Source organism: Saccostrea cucullata, unplaced genomic scaffold, assembly GCF_032062105.1.
Source record: "Saccostrea cucullata isolate Sc308-1 unplaced genomic scaffold, CSIRO_AGI_Scuc_v1 ctg150, whole genome shotgun sequence".
Lineage (NCBI taxonomy): Eukaryota > Metazoa > Mollusca > Bivalvia > Ostreida > Ostreidae > Saccostrea > Saccostrea cuccullata.
Genome location: NW_026927183.1, coordinates 94,200 through 110,214, shown reverse-complemented (window position 1 = coordinate 110,214; position 16,015 = coordinate 94,200). Strand labels below are relative to the sequence as shown.

The window sequence follows — 16,015 nt, the reverse complement described above, 5'->3', positions numbered from 1 at the left end:
TCCACAACAAAACATTCCTTATAATTGTTTTTAATAGCCCTCCTGGTCCTAAAATTGAGATCATTGAAAATTTTGTCTACTTATACTGCCATTTTGGTTTGCAAGATAATTCGGTCCATCGCGCTAATATATATACCAAAGTAATTGATAAAGGATAAGGACTTATATAATTCTAGCATTTGTGCAATTATATAAGAATAAAATTAATCCAGAAACAGCGCTTTTTTTTTTGGTGTGCAATAAATGTACAGTTTTTTCAATGGGTGACACTATAGCTCTCCGGTCTATCAATATATATTTTTTTGCGGAAAGCCACAGTTCTGCAACTATTTCAAGGACAGATTACTTATTTCCAAAATCTGCCAGCCCCCCCCCCCAGAATCAAATGGTTGTCCCCTAAATTCTTGCATGTCTCCAAGTCAGGGGTTCTGAAATGAGGGCATACATGTTTATACATATACAATGTAGTTCTTTTAAGCATATAGCACATGTATACCCCATTTATGATGATATAAGTAAATTTAATAAAAGAATTATACCATATTTATATATCTTGTTCAAAATCATTAATTCTAGTGAAATATTGTTAGATAAATCTTGTGATCCATATTTCCTTAGACTCTCTTTGCTAAAAATACTGATAAAGCTTCTGTTGGGATACTTGTAAGACATTTATTTAAACAAGAAATTCTTCAGAGTTTTGCTTCTCCTCATTCAAATGGTATCTTAAACTGGAAAAATCCTTCAAATGCTCTTTTTACTGATTTTTAGTAATCTTGTGTTTGCAAATTAAGGCATTTCATTTTAACTGTAACCCTTAATCATTTTAGAGTTTTTGTTCTCCAGTCCAAAAAATCCTCTAAATCTTCCTCCTGAACTTCTTCATCATCCTCTGTTCTGAATCTGTCATTGAATACTTTCTTCTGCATGATTGTGTCCTTCTTTATCTCAAGGTCATTTATTTCTTTCCAACGATTTATCTGATCATCAATTTCATCAATATTTCTTTCAACATTCACAATCTCGTCATCTTCTTCTATAATGGCTTCAGAAACATGATTTTCCTCCTTCATGGCTCTCTGGAACATTTCCCATTCTTCATCCATTTTATCTTTGTATTCCACTTGCCGTACCTTTGCATCTGCCTTGGGATTATCAAAGAATCCTTCTGGCAGAATATCTGCCATGGTTCTGGGTTTTTCCTCTTCTTCAGCCTCCTCTTTTTTCACTCCTGGGTCAAAGAAATCTGCAGGTAAAGCTGGATGTGATAACTGAACTGATTTAATGGAGGAGGTTGTTGGTGGGTAACTGGAACCCTCTTCTTCATCTGAGGAATAAGATGCCAGTAAAAGACTGTTCTTCTGGCTATCTATGTTTTCTGGGGAATTGTCAAAAAAGTCTGTAGGTAAGATGCCTGTTTTCTTCGAATTTCCATTTTCTTTCTGCTTTTTATGTGGTACTGGGGTTACTGGGCAGTCAGATTTTCTTTTGATTCCGGGATCAGGGGGTCTTGCAGGTCCAGGCTGCGATTTTGATGCCAATCTCTCTTTATGTTGTCTCCCTTGAATATGGGCATTCCACAGAATATTTGACTTTATAACTGTATTACAAAGAATACACACAAGCTGTTCTAAAGTGTTATACTTAGCTAAAGGATGACTAATTTTTGAGTCCTTCGTAAAAGATAGTTTTTCCTTCATAAGACGCCTTAGATCGTCTTTTGACACAGCTTTCTTCGGTTTGGAAGCCATATTGGCGGACGCAATCAAAATTACTACTAGGCCTAGTTTTACACTAATCCCCATGAATAAGTTAAATTTATTCCATTATTCATTTACAGTTAATCAATAATAAAAATTAATTGTTTGATTAATTATTTTTTTTAAATTTTTTTGATTACAATTGAATTTACTTTATGTGTTTTACATGTTTAAAAGTGTTTGCGTTCCGTAAAATCGTAGACCTAAATATAGTGATGTACTATTTTAAGAAAGGGAATTTCCTAAAATAAATGGCGCTGACCATGAACACTACATCGAAGTGTCAAAGGTTTTATCGATTGTGCTCTCATAACTTTGGATATAGAATGAAAGGAACAAGTTCGCGGAAATGGCTACAACGACAACAAAGTGATATGTACGTAAAAATGGCAAGAACTGAAAATTGGCGGTGTAGAAGTGCATTTAAACTTTTAGAAATAGATGATAAGTATAAAATTCTCAAACCTGGACAACTCGTTATTGACATTGGGGCTGCCCCTGGATCCTGGTCACAGGTGGTCTGTCAAAGAACAAATGCAGCAGGCTTAGGTATGATATTTTTGTACCTTAATAGCTTATAACGGGAGGCTCACGAGTATCTTTTCTTGTTTTGTTGTAGATTATAGGCTAGGTATATATGGTATTGGTTTTTCGATTTGATTTCATTGCCATATTTGTGATATCTATACCAGCAAATGAAAAATTATCTAAAACAAAGTCTTATAATTTCATTCTCTTACATAAAACTTAAACTTCTTCAATTGAATATAAATGGACTATTCTATATATGCAGTATGTACAAATACAGTTATATCTCTTAAACTTAAATCCCTGTTTCTCACCTGAACTAGGAGTAAGAAAATGTCTGCCTGAATATATTAAAATATTCTTATGATCTCTAAATTTACTAAAAAATTTGTTATCAGTAATACAAATAGGAGCTTTTGATATGCAGATATAATTATTCTGACAACCAGCTAGGCAAAAAAACTTGATATGTTATACAAATATTGTAAAGAATTGTTGGAAATCAATGTTAACAATCAAAAGTAATTATTTTCAACAGAAGTGGGCATTTATTAAAAGAAACATTTTCAATTAATGGTATTAATATAGAATGTGTAAAAACGTATAAATACCTAGGTATAATACTCTCAAATTCTGGTTCTTTCAAAGAAGCAAGGTGTAATTTATATAACAAAGCTTTAAAGTCATCATTTAAAATATACAAAGATATAAAATCAACAGATCCATTAAAACTTTACTTCATCTATTTAATCACATGATCAAGCCAATAGCTACCTATGTGAAATATGGGGTGTATTGTCATCATCAATGCAAAGAAAAGAAAAATGTTTATTTGATATATTTAAAGATTGGGAGATTGAAAATCTTCATATGAAATTTTGCAAATTTATCATAGGTGTCAAAAGAAGTACCAATATTGCAGTTCTCTCTGAGGGTGAATCAATATTTTATTCTATTATTATAGCAATTATATCTTACTGGCACAGTTCATGGTAAAACTCTTTGTTATACAGTGCATACAAAGAAAGCATTATCTTGGACAGTTGTAATGTAAATAGTTGGTTTTCAAATGTAACATATTTCTGTAACAGAATGGGCATAGATTTGTCAAGATGTAAATCAATGAAATTAATAACTTTAAAGAAACATCTGAAAAAAATTATTAGAGAAATTTCCTTTTTGGTTTAAACAAAGAGATGAATTGTAAAGGAAAGCACATATTTCTATATAAAAAGAAGTTTTGAAATTGAAAAGTATTTATTATTAAAAAATTTTGAACAAAGAAAAACTATATGCAAATTTAGAGTGTGATAACCTCAGTAGAAAGTGGAAATTAAAAAAAACCTCTGCTGTAGAGCCCACCCTTGCAAGAAATGAAAGAATTTGTAGAATGTGCGACATGAACTGTGTGGAAGATACAATACACTCACTGATTGAATGTCCATTATATAAGCATGATAGAGATGACTTTTTTAATATTATTGCTGTAATAAAAATTTCTATACTTTAACAAATAAAGAAAAATTTTTATGGATTATGTCTAATGAAGATGACATGTTGCTTATCAAGCTGGGTAATTTTTTAATCAATATCTTTAAAATAAGAAATAGCAAATTATGCAATGTTAAACAAATAAACAAATAAATACAAAAGAGTAATAATTTTTATACTCTAGTAAAAAAAAAACAACTTTTATTTACAGTATATTGATTATGTATGTTGTAATCCCCAGCTGTAACATCATTTATCTTTTGTAGTTATGCTATCAATTTTGAATTTCTGCTTGTATGTTTTTTTTTCCTTATTACTTGTATGCCCTGATGGGCCCCAAATTGGTATTAATAAATCTTATCTTATCTTATCTATATAGAGAGGGTAGATATTTTTATAAAATGTAAGTTTAAGCAAATTTTCTGAATTGATAGGGTAGATTATATCACAAATGTGTCATCCATATATAATTCATGTAAAAAAAATTTAACAGGCCCGGGGGTCTATATTAAGGGGGGGGGGGTCCTGTCCTCAAGCACCTGTGGTAATTATATATATATAGGCTAGGTATAGTATTGGTATTTGATTATGAGGTGTATCTGTATGTGTCACAAAGTCTTATAATTTCAGTAGTAAAAACTCTGTTGTAAATTGGCATACATGTTAACTCTCCCGATTTAGATGTTTACTCCATCTCCCGTATTTAGTTTCTTGTGTCACAAAAGCTGTATCTAAAGTATTTTATTTCACTTGGGTATCCATTTTGAAGCCACTCTATATAATCTCGCTATATCATTTGAATCATATACAAACGCTTTACATGTTTCAAGCACGGATTTGACAACGACAACAACATAAGACTACCATTGATTACATTTTACGATAATGCAACATCCCTGCCATGAAAAAGGAGATATTTTAAGAATTAGATGAAAACATATACATGTTTTTAAAAGCAAATATTTTATCAAGAAAGTCAATAGAAATCACTCGATTGACCAAGCCATGTGGCACATATATTGATTCTTGGGGAAATTGGATTTATATAACGGATACGAACTTGTTTTAATTAGATTAAACCATGCTATCATTTGTTTTGTTTAAAAACTTAATGAACATACAGAATTATTGCAGGCTATTTCAGAAATATATTTCAAAAGGCTACATAAAGCAGCCAATCCAAGCAAAATGATGAGCATGAAAAATATTTGAATTTGTACAAATGTCAAATTAAGGTGTTTTCACATTGCTGTTGATATTTAGATTAATTAGTGTAGGTACCTGATTTCATTTAAGGCTTATAATAGACATGTATGTTACATGAAAGATATCGATAATCCAAGCGTTAAACGACACGCGCGCAATGCTACCGCTTTTGAGGTCTGAATCTCCCTCTTTTTCATCACAATAGGTTAACATGTATGAAATTTGTAACCTGCATCAGCTGAATTAGAAAGACTTATATTTCACTGTAGTACAGGAAAATTCTGATTTTAAAATAGTTCTAATTAAGAAAAAAAATCATCACTAATACATATTTTGATACAGATATAAATTCACCCAAAGGAAAAGTGATCAGCATTGACTTGTTGCCCATCAGTAAAATCCCAGGTGCATGTATCATAGACTGCACTGACTTCACATCTCAAGACTGTCAGGATAAAATCATCCAGAATTCTGACGGCAGAAAGGCAGATGTGATACTCAGTGACATGGCTCCCAATGCATCAGGTATGAAGGAGTTTGATGGAAGACTTCTTGTGTCTTTGGTGTCAAAAGTCTTACAGTTCTCAGTGAATCACTTGGTGACTAATGGCACAGTTCTGGTAAAACTTTGGCAGGGGAGTGGATGTGATGATCTCAGTGATGTAATGGAGGAACTATTCTCCTCAGTTAAAATCGTCAAACCAAGAGCAAGTCGAGTAGATTCCAGAGAAATTTATTTTTTGTGTCAGAAATTTAAAGGAGCAGTACAACAAAGTGAAAATACTTTAACAAACCCAGAAACTCAAGTGTGAAAAGTAGAGTCAAATTAATTACCCTTCCTGTAAGCCAGGGAAAGTTTTGGATTGTTCTATCAGTAATACAATAACAGAATAAGAATGGTTATCTTAGTTGTGTAACTCCTTCTAAACCAGAAAAAAAGTATGCAGTAGGACTTCCTATATGTAGAGTATGGAGCTTAATTTATTGATTGTCAAATTATTACTTAAAATATAACTACAGAGAGAAAGAGGAACTCAGTGATCAAATACTGTAATGAATCAGAAGTGACTCTATTTTGTTTAGAATGTTACGCTATGACTATACATTTGAGGGTTTATTTTCAAATTTGCTGGAAAGGGCCTGGAAGATGTGACTGAGAATTTTTGCCCTGTTAATTATGTTAATTATGTATGGATGTCAGGTTCCAAAATCTTAAAATTCAATTTTACTGTCCAAAGAACATCAATGATGTTTACTGTATTTGTTTCTTGTGTCACATGAGAAATAAATTATTTCACTTTACTTAAGTTATATACTATCCCTTTGAATCATATCAAATTACATGTATCAAGGGACTTTTCCTTTTTGATAATGCATGAATGTAATGATATTAAGCATATATACAAAATATATGCTGTAAAATCACATATTTTTGAGGGGTCAAAATTTTGTGGTTTGATGGAAATATATTGATTCATGGGCATTGGATTTAATGGATGAAGAATTGTCCAGTAGTGAAAAATTGCATTTTGTGGAGGACATAAATTCATGGGTCTCTTCATACCTCGAAAACCACGAAAATTAACATCCCCCCCCCACAAAAATTAATGATTTCACAGTATTAGAAGATAATATTCTAGTTTTACATAATTATGAAACAATTAGGAAGCAGGGTTCTTACAGAAGTTTGCTGAGCAGCTGTCTCACACCACACAGCTGATAAACATCCTCATCAGCTGTAACAAAGACATATTTCACTGTAGTACTGATGCTCTGTCATTCTGTGCTTTAATCATGTTAAGTGGTCTTAACTTTAAGGTTCTAAAAGATGAAGTAGATAACCATCCCTTTTATCTTTTTTTTTGCATTTTGGTATTATATACGGTATACATCAGTATAGAAAAAGCAGACTTGTTGAAGAATTGGATTTATCTGAACTTAGATCCATTCTATGTACAATTATTATACATATACATGTATTAATTAGATACAGGGGATTAGGAATAGATTATTCAAGCTTATAATTTCGATCACTTGCCCTACCACATTTTTTACTAGCCCCACCAATGGCCAGCATAAATTATGAAACAAAGGATGAAGTACTTACCACAAGATAGTGTTGATTTCTTGCAAAACTATTTACGTTTTCGTTTGTTATTCTTTTGGGTACCCATCTATTATTGCAACTATATCTTTTAAAATATGAAGGAAATTTTTGTTTAAACTTTCACACTGACATCTTAATAAAAATTCAATTGCCTGCCTCTTAAATTCTCTAGCCCCAGGTACATGTATGAGAGAATGGGCTTTGTCAGCCCCTGTGTATGACAGCTAATCCTGTTACAGTATGACTATGTCTTGTCAGAATCTAAATAAGAAAGGAGATCAAAACACAGAATGAAATATTGTTCCTGTTTTGTAACTGCATTTGCAGATTTGAAAATTTTTATTTCAAATTGTTTTCAAGACATTTGAATTAGATGTACTTCTGTTGCTGGTTGTAACTCAATATATTTTATGGCAGGACTTGATAATTAACTGTATAATAACTTGACATTCAAGTGTGCGCTTTTTTTTGCTTTAACCAGATTAACAAAAATGATGATGAGCTCACAGGCACTTGTGTTATTATAATATTATAGTATAGGGATTTTTTTTATTTGTGAAGAAGAGAACGCATAAAAACGTCAAGCGCCTCTGGATGAGCTTAATATGTACAAAAATACTCACATGTCCTGGGAAAGTTAAGTTAAATGCAGTTATATTAAAACTAAGAGCCTTATTGAATGTGTGGAAACGCCGGAATCAATCTTTGAATGTATGGTGCGTACATAAAATTATACAGATTTGAAAAGGCCGATCGAACCCCCCCTCCCCCCTTCAAATAATTTTTCCGACATATAGAATACTAGTATTGTAAAAAAAAAAAAACATAGCTACTATATTCTTGTGCCCCCTCAATAAAAGCGTCTGATGACCTATTTTTGCGTGTCTTGGAATTTTTTTGTTGATAGTGCCCCTCCAACTGATAATGTATGACTTTGTACGCCCCCCCCCCCCATGAAATTGCTTTCTACAGCCAGAATAAAGCCTGTTCATATTTGAAAAACAAAAAAAATCACAATTCTTTAAATTCAGAACAGAAAATGCTTCCGATTCAGAGGCAACTACATTGTATTCTCTCCCACTTTAAGAAGTAAAGCTACAATCTTGTAAATTCAATTAATTCAATTCATTTTATTGACAACACCATCATACATTGGCATATAGTCATGAATACAACAATTAACATACATAAAATAAGATATCAAAGAAAGCATACTAAGTATCAGGTTTGTTGAAGGTTTTCTTTCCTAATATCAAAGCACTTTTTCAAAAAGTTACAAACTCAGTTCTAATACTTGTAGGATTGATAATGTCAATAATAGGGTTTTCCTTCATGTAACATTGTGCATTAGATATATATATCGTAATATTTTAATCTACATTGATCATAACTAGGACAATAAAGTACAAAATGGTTTTCATTTTCAATAAAAAATTTACAAAAATGACAAAAATGTAAGAGGTATAATTTCGACATTTAAATTACATGTGCATTTCGCTTGAATTCAACTCATTCTTTCCGAAACTAAGTTTTACTATTAAACTTAAATTCTGCATTGTAAATCCAACACCAAGCAGCGAGGCGACCGGTGTTAGTCTAGATATTTACCTCTTAGCTGCTGGGTTAGCAACTGTGGACCTAGTCCGAAATATCTGACGTATTCCAGGTTTTTTTTTTTTAATTTGATATTTTACACGCCAGGAAAACACGTAAAATATCAAAATTGTGAAAAAGCCCGGGAAACGTAAGATAAATTCAGTGACGTCATAGTTAATTGAAAAGGCAACAAAATAATGACGTCATAATATTCATTTAATTGTGACGTCATAATGCTTATGACATAAAAGTGGAGAGAGAGCACCGACTCATATGACGTCACGATAGCAATCATTATACGATCTCCCTCTGATTGCAGCACAAGGAACGTCATAATTAAGTCGACAGTCCCTTCAGTTTAGGCCTGAGAAACTATTTGCAGCCACGGGCAGCCAGGTGAAACAATAGACGGCTTGTATGTCTAGTCATGTGATCAACACGATACATCAGCCTCTGGAGCCGAGTTACTGTTGGTGACAAAGTGAGTTTACTGGTGTAGATATGGATCTCGTACTTAAATCGTTTGTGTTCTTTTACATTACAACAGGGCCGTAATGGGCTGACTCTAATATGAAACGGTCAAAACTAATCTAACTGATACCATCACTTAGTAATATTGTCTTCTTGATTCCGTGAAATTTTCGTTAATTTTTAAATACAAGAAGTACGGTTTTGTGTGAGAAGAATCCTACCTTAAAGACGAATCGATGCTTATTATTTTATATTAAAATATATAACAAATATTGTAGACTTTTGAATCATTATTGAAAAACTTGTTCAAGGTAAAAAGTTATGACAAAGTCAGATAAAGATGCATATTTTAAAAGCTGAAATTTTAACCTAAATACTTTTCCTTCTGCTTACTCAATAATTTTAAATCAAAAATGATATAATGTTATCGAAAGAGTATAAGTATGATAGAGGAAACGGAAATATTTCGATGTACCGGTATATAGCCCAAAACTAACAAAGGAAGATAACTCCATTTATCGTATTTAAAATATTGGTTAGTCTTCTTTTAAATCACCTTCCATTCACAATATCAATGTATGTGGTTCTCCTTACTAGGAATAACAGGCACGTAGCAACGGGGGGGGGGGGGGGGGGGGGGGGGCTGGCCCCCACTTTTTTTGCCAACAATACTTTTACTGTTAAAAATGTTCATTGAAAGGCTGGTTCCCCCCCCCCCCCCTCCCCCACTTATACTAAAGTAACGTAATATGAAGGAAATATAGTATTGTAAGCTTAAAAAATGGATATTGAAAGGAATTGGTAGTGAAAGAATTTTTTTTTTGCTTGTCAACTTTTTCAGGTAAAAAAAAAAATTCTGTGGCTGCCCCCCCAACCCCACCCCACTTTCAAAATCGATGCTACGTGCCTGAATAAAGAAAAGAAATTAAGAAAAGAGATCAAATAATTGGATCAATAATATTTCATTTCTGTACAACATACACAAATATTTTGAATTCTAATTTCTACAAATGTACATGTTTACACATCGCAATATTTCATTTAAAATATGATAAATTTGTCTTAGTGATATTGATTTAATAAATGATAAAAGAACAACTTTTTCACAAATAACATGGATCACAACTGGAACTATAGTTTGACACAGTTTGTTATGACGTCGAACTTAATATGTCTTATATCTATTACTGAACATTATCATGAAACATTTCATTTGAACGGTGAAAAAAAAATGAGAGAGAGAGAGAGAAGGGCATTTTAAGCCGGAATTCCCCAGCTACAGGATCTTGCTGATATGTACATAACTATTTCCTATTCGTTGAGGACACGAGAAAATTAGGGTGAGCTTTTACTGTCCAGTAACTTTGTTGTTTTGATGTTATTTCATTATTTACAATAGTACTCTCTGTTTTTAAAAGAGCGCCCAATAAAAGTAAAGGGCAACCAACTATAACTTTGATTTTGACACTAGGTTCCATGTTTAAATGTCCCGAATTATATCCCTAAAATATTATTTAAGCTTATTAGTGCCCCGTCTGTCCGGCTAATTCTAACATTTGTGTATCAAACAACAAAAGAGAAATTCAGTGAATATCTCCTTAATTAACGTACAAATCATGGAACCTTTAAGCAGGTAGTTCATGCAGTAACTCTGTGTAATATATATTTACTCGTTTGTAAAGTTCAGCTTTTTAAACTTTTTCAATGACTAGGTTTGCCAACAACGCATAATAAATTCCAAAGAAAGTTTGCAAATATAGACAGGTACCGTAAGTCATAATAACAAAGACTCGGTGAGTGTTGTGGTTCCTCTTATCCCGACTTCACATGTGGTGATGGGCACGCGGCGAGGGTAATCATACACCCCCGACAAACGAGGGGAAGAATAATTGGTGCAATTTTCTCTTGTTCACGCAAATTTCATGAGGAATATTTGGAATTAACTAAGGAGGCTTGAAAACGCGATTTATATATCGAACTGTTTACGTAAATCAATACATGTACACAGTGAGTTACATGCGAGGAGGCAACGACTGCGTTCGATGGAGACACACAAATTGACGGGATCATTGTGTGTATGTAAAAATTCCGTAGCAACTGCCTCTTGTGTTCTCGTAACAAAACAGCTAAGTACCACTTACAGCCATGGGCAGCCAGGTGAAACAATAGACGGCTTGTATGTCTAGTCATGTGATCAACACGATACATCAGCCGCTGGAGCCGAGTTACTGTTGGTGACAAAGTGAGTTTACTGGTGTAGATATGGATCTCGTACTTAAATCGTTTGTGTTCTTTTACATTACAACAGGGCCGTAATGGGCTGACGTATAATGAACATTTTAACAATTCATTTAAATGGGATAAGCCGTGTGTCATTTTTTTAAAGCGTCGAGTATTTGGTTTATGTAAATTGATTTTTTGAATCGAAAACCCGACTACTGTGATAGAGAAGTGTGATTTTCTTGTGATTCTCTGTGTATTTGCTTCTTAAATCCGTGATGTGACTTTCTTAACTAAATAGTGACAAGACACAATGACGAACAGTACTGGGGACCCGTGTCTGGAGACGCGATATTGGTACTCATTCCTGGCATCTAGTCTCATCGTCTTCTTCGCCGGGATAGCCTTCATCTTATTTTATCGCCTCATCCTCTGGTTATGCTGTCGACGGGCTACAAATCCGCCATCGCCCCCACATGGGGCATCCCCCAAAGTGGCCAATCATTCGGGTACTGTCAATCCGTCATCCAAAAGGAAAGGGTCAGCAAACAATATAAACGCCACATCAAATGCTGGTGCCACGTTACAGAAGAGTCCAGATTCTGAGATAGGTTACATAACGGAGGCCAAAGACTGGGCGGGGGAGCTCATCTCGGGGCAGACCACCACAGGGAGAATATTGGTAAGATTATTCCCAGAAACCTATGTTACTGGTCAGTTTTCAACATTCCAAGGAATCAAATCGTTTGCTTAATAGCCTGTAAAGATAGAACACTATATGTACAGCATGAATCTCGTAACTGTAAGCACTTGCAATGTAAATATCTGCCAATCTGGAGTCAATTAAGAGAACAATTTATCACACCATTCCTCAGTACATATTGTTTATAAGCACTTATAACTGAAGGTTGTATAAATGGTGTTTTACACATAGATGTGTGTGAAAGGTGATATATTCCTGGCATTACTTGTCTTGGTGCATAGAGTCTTCAACACTGCCTTTATTTTTGTCAATATAACAAAAAATTCTAACAATTTCATGGCAGAGATGATCGTTTACAAAGTGACGGGTCCATAAAGTACCGCCAGATAATAGGACTCTATTGTTGAGCGTTGACGAGAATAATTCGGGATCAATCACCAGTATCGATTCGACCATTAAGAAACAATCCCCGGGGATGATTTCCAATAATCCGGATATCGATTCCAGGAGACCGCACATGATTGGGATGTCATTTTCCTCACCCAGCTAGACAAATTATCAATTGACTTTCTTAATTTATTTAGTGTGATGTTCAAATTATAACGAGTTTTCGCAAGCTATACCGATAAAAATGCACCTTTTAAAAAAGCACTGTCTTTCCACATTTTTTTTTTTCAATTAAAAAAATTCAATGTTCATGACATCATTTTTAGACGGAGGCTGTATGACAGCCTCCGTGTATAGGGATTGTCTTGCCCATGGAATGTAAACAGGAAAGATTTCCCAAGCACCATCTATCGGTGGAATTGTTTTCATTACCTTGAGAATTCTATTTTTTGAGCGACTCTGCGTTACACCGACCGCAAGGATAGGCATAGTCTAAAACAAAGATCGCGTCACATACAAGTATAAACAAACAGTTCTACTTTTTCTAAATAAACAGGATTTGTCTAATATTTTTTAAAATGACGTGTATATAAATACATTTCCTACGGAATATGTAAAAAGAAAATGTGATTTACTATTAATTTTTTATCAGACAGAATATTAGGAGATTTTGTTCCAACAGACGATGATAAAGCATGTTTTACAATATGCCGAGCCTTTTCCCGCCGGTTCTCACACCAAAACAAGAACGAGAAGAAATGAAGTGGCGGATCTAGAGGGAGTTGGGGGGGGGGGGGGTTAACATCCGAGAGTGATCGAGGAACCCCACTTATCAATTGCTTCTTTTATTAAAGTAAAAACTATCTCTAGTTACAGATAAGTTTAAACTTTAGTTTTATATTTAATTGTAAAAACTTCCACCAGAATTCGCCTGTGTATCAAACTAAGTGTGGAGACGCAGATGTACCTGTATTATGTATTGAAGAAAATCCTGCTATGTCGCATGCAAATGTTTTATGTCGCAGGTATAAATATAAGATATTTTAATAATAGATCAAGCATTTCAGTTTTAATGGAATTTTTTGTGCTTGATTGCTGTTTGTAATCTCATTTTCATTCCTTTTCTAATTTCTTTTTGAAAGGACCGATAAATTGGTTTGCGGCCGATTTTTGACGCTTGCATCAATAGGTTTCATGGAGTTCTTTAATCTGACAAGGATCGATGAATAAACAAATGCATAGTATTTTTATATGTAGGAATATTAACAGTCTAGTTTTGAATTGTTTATTTGATATTATGTATAATTTCAGGAAACACATGAAAATAGATTTACACTTTCTACAAGCGGTTTGAGTGTTTGGGGTACCCTCACATTAGATAAGAGAGAAACAAACGGCAACTCTGATATTGAGATCAAAATGCATTTGTAACGTTTGACCCTTGGGTACAACCCAAATCTTGGTTCATAGGATTTACATGATTTATCACATAATATCCTAATTAATAATTAAAAATCATATCTTCTGAAATAAGTTGTCTTATTGTCATATCGTTGATCCTTATTTGCATTTGATACTTGTGTTTTACCTCTTTCACATCCCAAACTTTAATTATTTTTTATATACAAGATTGCATGTATTTCTGATCATTGGTATTCATGTCAATTTTTTTAAACCTACATCATTGGTAAAGTGATTGTTTTAACTGAAAAGCAGAAATCATAGTTATATATTTATAACTTTTCTCTACGTAATTTGTAATCATGTCTCATTGTTAATGATTGTTTTAAACAGATAAACTGAAAAGGACAACCATTTCCACTGGTATACGAGTAAAGAAAGACATTTTTTGGGTTAATCTGTCAAATGATAAAATACTACATTTAATAATTCCAGAAATATTGGTTGTCAAATTTGTCAAGATATATCTTTGTTATTGTAAGCAATACTCCAGTTCTCCAAAAACAATTTAAACTTGTGAAATAGCAAGTCTTATGAACTTGATTGTTCTGTTTACATAAAGTAAGAAAGTATATTTTATTCCACTCAAAAAATTGTGTTCTGGCACGAACATTTATTGCATGTTAATGAAGTTGTATTACTTAAAGAAAATTCTGTGTTGCTTTCAAGCTAGGTCACCCCATTTTGTATCACAAAGGTTTAAGACAAACTGTACTATATTATGTTGTTCATGTCCAATTACCTGGCTGCTTCTTTTTCCATGTTAGCTCATATCATAACATTATTACAATAAGGCCGAGAAATTTTGATTTTGGTAGCTGTTACATGTCATAATTATGTTAACAGTAGGTCTCTGTGACCTATAAATAAGATATCTTGAAATATGGAGACTCCTGACAGGCTGAGGCCTAGTGCTGAATCCAGAAATTCTGAAATAGGGGGACCAGTTTGAGGTCAGGGAAGGGGCCCACAGCCACAATTAAAACACTCATTTATCAAATATTGCGTATTTTTTGGACTCAAAAGGGAGGGGGCCCCTGGCCCCTTTTAATTCCGCCAGTGGGCTCATGACTAGAACATACTAAACCTACATTCATCAACCGGGCCTGGGGGCATACAACTTAGACAAGCTCACTTTTGATCTCAGTCTCACTTTTCCACTATATATTCCTTAAGTGAGACTGGGATAAAAAGTTAGCCCAAGTTTTATGTCAACCAGGCCTAGTCAATTACTGTTTCTTACTTTGAAAGGTTTAATATTAAAAGTATCTCATCTAAATAACAGTGAACTTTAATCAAGGCGAAGTTTACATTACAAAGATGAAATTATAATATCCCAAAAACCTCATGAATATTGGAGTATCCTTTGAAAAAAATGTTGAATTGAAAAAAAAACTACACATTATTTCTCATAATATTCTTTACAGCAATGTATGACATATATATTTCTTTTGTGTTCTCTCATACATGAAGCCTCCGTCTAACAGTACTTTCAGTACTTTGATTTTTTATTTTAATAAAGAATTGTAGGAAGATGTACAGTACTTATTTTTTATATTAAGAGTTCGTGTGCCTTCTATTAACATGATAGATCTCGTATCCGAAAGTGATTTATACAACTAATTAAATATATAAGGTTATAAAATAATAGGGATGAATGTTTTGTGTTCCAGTGGAAAGATTTCTTCGTTGAGTGGCGGGGGGGGGGGGGGTCACAAATAGGGAACTGTTAAGTTTCGGCATACAGATGAAATGCATGTTTAATAGTACATGTACATGCAGTGTACATGTATGCAACTCAGACGCAGTAAATTAACCTGAAAAGATTAACACATTAAGCGGATTATTATTCAAGTGGAATATGTCATGCACAATTTAATACAATCATGCATTATTAGGATTTCTAACACTATAAATACATGATTACCATTTTTTTAACCCAATGCGGACAGAAGAATTCGCATTCTAAAAAAAATAAAGTCTAAATGTGAAAAACAAAAAAATAACATTCACACGATTTCGTGCATATTTAGCGCTGTTTAGAGGATTTGCGACTTGCGTGTTTATTTGTTTATAGATCTAGAC

General features: G+C 33.4%; 3 protein-coding genes across 16 annotated transcripts in view; 2 read left to right on the top strand and 1 right to left on the bottom strand.

The window, feature by feature from the left end:
• Window positions 1–548: 548 nt before the first annotated feature.
• LOC134273671 (zinc finger protein 830-like) lies at window positions 549–1,760 on the bottom strand. The gene has a single exon (XM_062755861.1). The coding sequence runs from the start codon at window positions 1,749–1,751 to the stop codon at window positions 822–824; it is 930 nt and encodes a 309-aa protein (XP_062611845.1). The 5' UTR covers window positions 1,752–1,760; the 3' UTR covers window positions 549–821.
• A 246-nt stretch (window positions 1,761–2,006) lies between these two features.
• Window positions 2,007–5,893, top strand: LOC134273670 (rRNA methyltransferase 2, mitochondrial-like). The gene is made up of 2 exons (XM_062755860.1): window positions 2,007–2,309; window positions 5,328–5,893. Exons 1-2 carry the CDS (start codon window positions 2,012–2,014, stop codon window positions 5,795–5,797), a joined length of 768 nt encoding a protein of 255 aa, XP_062611844.1. The 5' UTR covers window positions 2,007–2,011; the 3' UTR covers window positions 5,798–5,893.
• A 5,043-nt stretch (window positions 5,894–10,936) lies between these two features.
• The window catches only part of LOC134273674 (calcium-activated potassium channel subunit alpha-1-like), a 55,202-nt gene continuing 50,123 nt past the window's right edge, over window positions 10,937–16,015 (top strand). For 5 of the 14 annotated variants that reach the window (XM_062755869.1, XM_062755872.1, XM_062755870.1 and 2 more), the window contains exon 1: window positions 10,938–12,061. In XM_062755869.1, the coding sequence (XP_062611853.1) occupies window positions 11,693–12,061 (369 nt within the window). In that variant the 5' untranslated portion in view covers window positions 10,938–11,692. Of the gene's footprint in view, window positions 12,062–16,015 lie in introns of all 14 variants that reach the window. The other 9 variants (XM_062755878.1, XM_062755876.1, XM_062755879.1 and 6 more) reach the window with 4 other exon arrangements.

What these genes read in the sequence shown, in the direction of transcription:
- LOC134273671 (XM_062755861.1), bottom strand. Translation starts at nt 1,751, where the DNA reads ATGGCTTCCAAACCGAAGAAAGCTGTGTCAAAAGACGATCTAAGGCGT.
- LOC134273670 (XM_062755860.1), top strand. Translation starts at nt 2,012, where the DNA reads ATGGCGCTGACCATGAACACTACATCGAAGTGTCAAAGGTTTTATCGA. An exon ending in AACAAATGCAGCAGGCTTAG is followed by an intron (nt 2,310 to 5,327) that starts GTATGATATTTT and finishes ATTTTGATACAG; the next exon opens with ATATAAATTCACCCAAAGGA.